At 53.2% G+C, this 3,325-nt stretch overlaps 1 protein-coding gene across 2 annotated transcripts; it reads left to right on the top strand.

Annotated features, from left to right (window-relative positions):
- LOC123160068 (uncharacterized) lies at positions 1 to 3,325 on the top strand. Of its 2 annotated transcripts, none has more exons than XR_006479985.1 (2): positions 1 to 289; positions 1,644 to 1,717. XR_006479985.1 is itself a non-coding variant. In XM_044577890.1 (2 exons), exons 1-2 carry the CDS (start codon positions 65 to 67, stop codon positions 3,311 to 3,313), a joined length of 303 nt encoding a protein of 100 aa, XP_044433825.1. In that variant the 5' UTR covers positions 1 to 64; the 3' UTR covers positions 3,314 to 3,325. The 2 variants fall into 2 exon arrangements, 1 of the variants encoding a protein (XP_044433825.1); XM_044577890.1 differs by lacking the exon at positions 1,644 to 1,717 and adding an exon at positions 3,236 to 3,325.

Here is a 3,325-nt window from a genome sequence, read left to right as displayed (position 1 = left end):
GCCCACTTTCCCCTCTCCCTCGCTGCTCTTTCCTCCCCAACACGAACCCGACGTTGTCGTCGCCATGGCCAACCTTGACTGCGTGCTCCTCGTCGTCCTCGCCGGCAAGGAGCTTGTTCAAAAGATCCGTCTGCCTCTGCTTCTTCTACTACGAGGTTCAGTTCGAGCCGGGCGCCTTCGCATCGCGGGGATCGAGCCCATCTTCAACCTCCGTTCGCCGCCGTTCGACGCGTCGATCCGCGCGTCTCCGATAGTCCCCGGCCTCGTCGAGCCTTCCACGAGCTTCTCTGTGAGCCGCCGCTCCTCCTCGACCTCCCCTTACTCCTTCCCTTGCCCTGTAGGATAGTACCCGTAGAGCACCGCCGTCGGACGTCGTCGTCCCGGTCACTTCCGACCGTCGTAGCTCACGCCCGTGCCACCTACGGACGCGGCACGGTGCCCACGTTCCAATGGCTCGAGCCATTGCTTGAATTGGTCCCCGTATATTGCCCACTCGTGCTAGCCGTTGACGTTCCACGCTCGCCAGCTCCTGGCCACGCCCCGCAACCGCACCTCCGCGCTCGTCTCCGGGCATTGCCCCTGTGCGCGTCCGCGCACGCAGCCGCGCTCGCCTACTGCTCCGCCGGCCGCGACATGCTGTGCCCGACGGCGCCGTGCCGCCGCCGACCGTGCCTGCACCGCTCAGCCCCGCTACTGCCGTGCTCCCGTCCGCGCGTGGCCATCTCTCATGCACCCGTGCATGGCCTCACTGCCGCCTGTTGCTGCTCCTCTGTGCTGCCGTCACCGCTGAACTGCTTGTGGCGCTGCTCTCTGCTGCTGCTTATTACTTCTGTATCTGCTAGTTGTTGTTACTGCTGCTTCGTGCTTAGGCCGCTGCTACGCTGCTCTGTTTTCATGGCCAAGTGTGCTGTGTGGTGTGTGCGTGTGTGCACAACCAGCCTCACGGCTGTGCCACCAGGCCGGCCCTTGTTTAGTTATGTCTAGGCTTAGTTGGTAATACTTTAGTACTCAATTAGTATAACAACAAATGACAAGTGGTCCCCTTTGTTTATTAGCTTTAACTAGTTGTTCTAAAAAGGCTAAGTCTATGACAAATGGGCCCCGTTGTTAATTAAGCAAGATTTCCTAAACTACTAAACTTAGTGTCAATGACATGCGGACCCACTTCTACTATTCACCGGGTGATTAGTCTCTGTTGACCTGGTCAACTGGGCCCTCTGGCCCCATCTGTCAGCCACATGTGCACAATGTTGGGTACACTTCTGTGTACCCGTAGCATTTACTGTTTATTTTCGAAATAATAATAATTTTAGAAAATCAATTAAAACTTTATAAAATCATAGTAGATTAACCGTAACTCGGATCGAAAAACTTTGTACATGAAAGTTACTCAGAATGACGAGACGAATCCGAATGCGCGGTCCATTTGTCCGCCACACATCCTTAGCATAGCGAACATGCAACCTTTCCCCTCCGGTTCATCTGTCTGACAGATGTCCGGAACCGGGAAAACTTTCCCGGATGTTTCCCCCTTGGCCAGTATCGCCTAGCGCCGCGTTAGAACACCTCTAGCCCCGCTTATTGTCTTGTTATGCTTATGTTTGCGTGTATTTACTGTTTCTTCCCCCTCTTCTCTCCGGTAGACCCCGAGACCGTTGCTGATGCCCCTGTGATCGACTACGTCGACGACGACCCTCCTTCTTGTCTGAGCAACCAGGCAAGCCCCCCTTTGATCATCCCGATATTGCCCATTCTATACTCTCATGCTTGCATTAGATTTTGCTACTGTTATTGTTTGCTCCTATTCTGATGCATAACCTGCTTTTGTACCTGCTATTGTTACCTACCTGCTTATCCTAAACTGCTTAGTATAGGTTGGTTAGAGACCCATCAGTGACCCCCACTTGTCCTTGTTGCCCCTGCTTCATCTTCGACGACTCGATCAACGTGATCGATGACCAGAGCCTGACACCGCACATCACATCACGCCCCTTTTGTTGCTCGACTCTGCAGAGCTACTATCGAGTGCCGAGGGTGATCCCTCATAACGCACTCCTGGTGATAATTATGTAGTGTAGCTATTCGATCGTGATCATCGAGGGTGATTTCCTCTTTCACCATTCCCGATACAGCTCTGTCGTTTCAACACCTCAAGTGTGAACCTCGAGGGTGGTCCCTCTTACGTTCACCTTGATGATTACATTGAGTGGAATCCACCGGGGGTGATTCCTTGGGTTTTCCCCTTGATGTTTGGACACACGGTTACGATGACTTTACTTGAGACCTTGGTGAAAGTCGGGCGGGCCCGGAGAGCACCCGCAAGATTATGACGTGGCACGGTCGGGCATTCTAGGCCCTTGTCGTAAGTCCACGAGACGGGGCGACGGGGTCACTTTCGATCGTGGGTCTCTGCTCGTCTCCGCAAGCTAATAATACACTATGGTTTGGGTATTTGTTCTAAGTTGGCCTCTGGCCTTTACGCACTAACCACCACGCGAGAATAGATATAGGCCTCGACGTCGTGGTATCAGCCGAAGCTTTGTCAGACGTCCAGTTCAGCATTGTGGTCGGGCCGAATCGTGCCATCCATTTCACGGGTGGTGTTGGTATCCCCTTGCGCACAACGACCCGGAGTGCAACGGGCGATGGGCCCAGACCCCGGAGTGCTTAGGATGTAGACCGGCGGGGACCTCTCTGCTGAGCCTAGGTCGGGCTGCGACGTGTTGATCTTCCGAGGGCGGGCATTGACCCCAGAAAGGTGTGTCCGGCCAGAGTGATCGAGCGTGTTGGGTAACGTGGTGCACCCCTGCAGGGAAGTTATATATTCGAGTACCGTGTCCACGGTAATGGACGTTCAGACTTATATCCTGATTTTATACAACTACAAATAGATACTTGAGATATGTGGCTTCGGGATTGCTTTCTCGCAGGGAGTCGAGGAAGGATCTCTGGGCATTAATGTTACAACATGCTTGTTAATTATAAACTGCTATTCTTTACTCTTCTACATGCTGCAAGATGCTCGGAGCTGTGTGAAGATGCTAGTCTTCGATAGGCTAGGATTTCCCCTTCTATTCTGGCATTCTGCAGTTCAGTCCACAGATACAACCCTTCCATTTGATATAAATGCATACATAGTATAGATCTGATGCTTGCGAGTACTTTGGATGAGTACTCACGGTTGCTTTGCTACCCCTTTCTCCCCTTCTTTCTTCTTTCCGGTTGATGCAACCAGATGGTGGATCCCTGGAGCCAGATGCCACCGCCGATGGATACTGCTACGTGGAGACCGCCGAAGACCAGGAGTAGTTAGGAGGTCCCAGGC

The sequence above is a fragment of the Triticum aestivum genome, chromosome 7B (assembly GCF_018294505.1).
Source record: "Triticum aestivum cultivar Chinese Spring chromosome 7B, IWGSC CS RefSeq v2.1, whole genome shotgun sequence".
Taxonomy (NCBI): domain Eukaryota; kingdom Viridiplantae; phylum Streptophyta; class Magnoliopsida; order Poales; family Poaceae; genus Triticum; species Triticum aestivum.
Note: the sequence above shows the minus strand (reverse complement) of the source record. Positions and strands in the feature narration are given on the sequence as shown.

Bases quoted from the DNA above. Each gene is read 5' to 3' on its own strand.
- LOC123160068 (XM_044577890.1), top strand. From the start codon at position 65: ATGGCCAACCTTGACTGCGTGCTCCTCGTCGTCCTCGCCGGCAAGGAG. The intron at 290-3,235 runs GTGAGCCGCCGC...TGATGCAACCAG, and splicing joins AGCCTTCCACGAGCTTCTCT to ATGGTGGATCCCTGGAGCCA.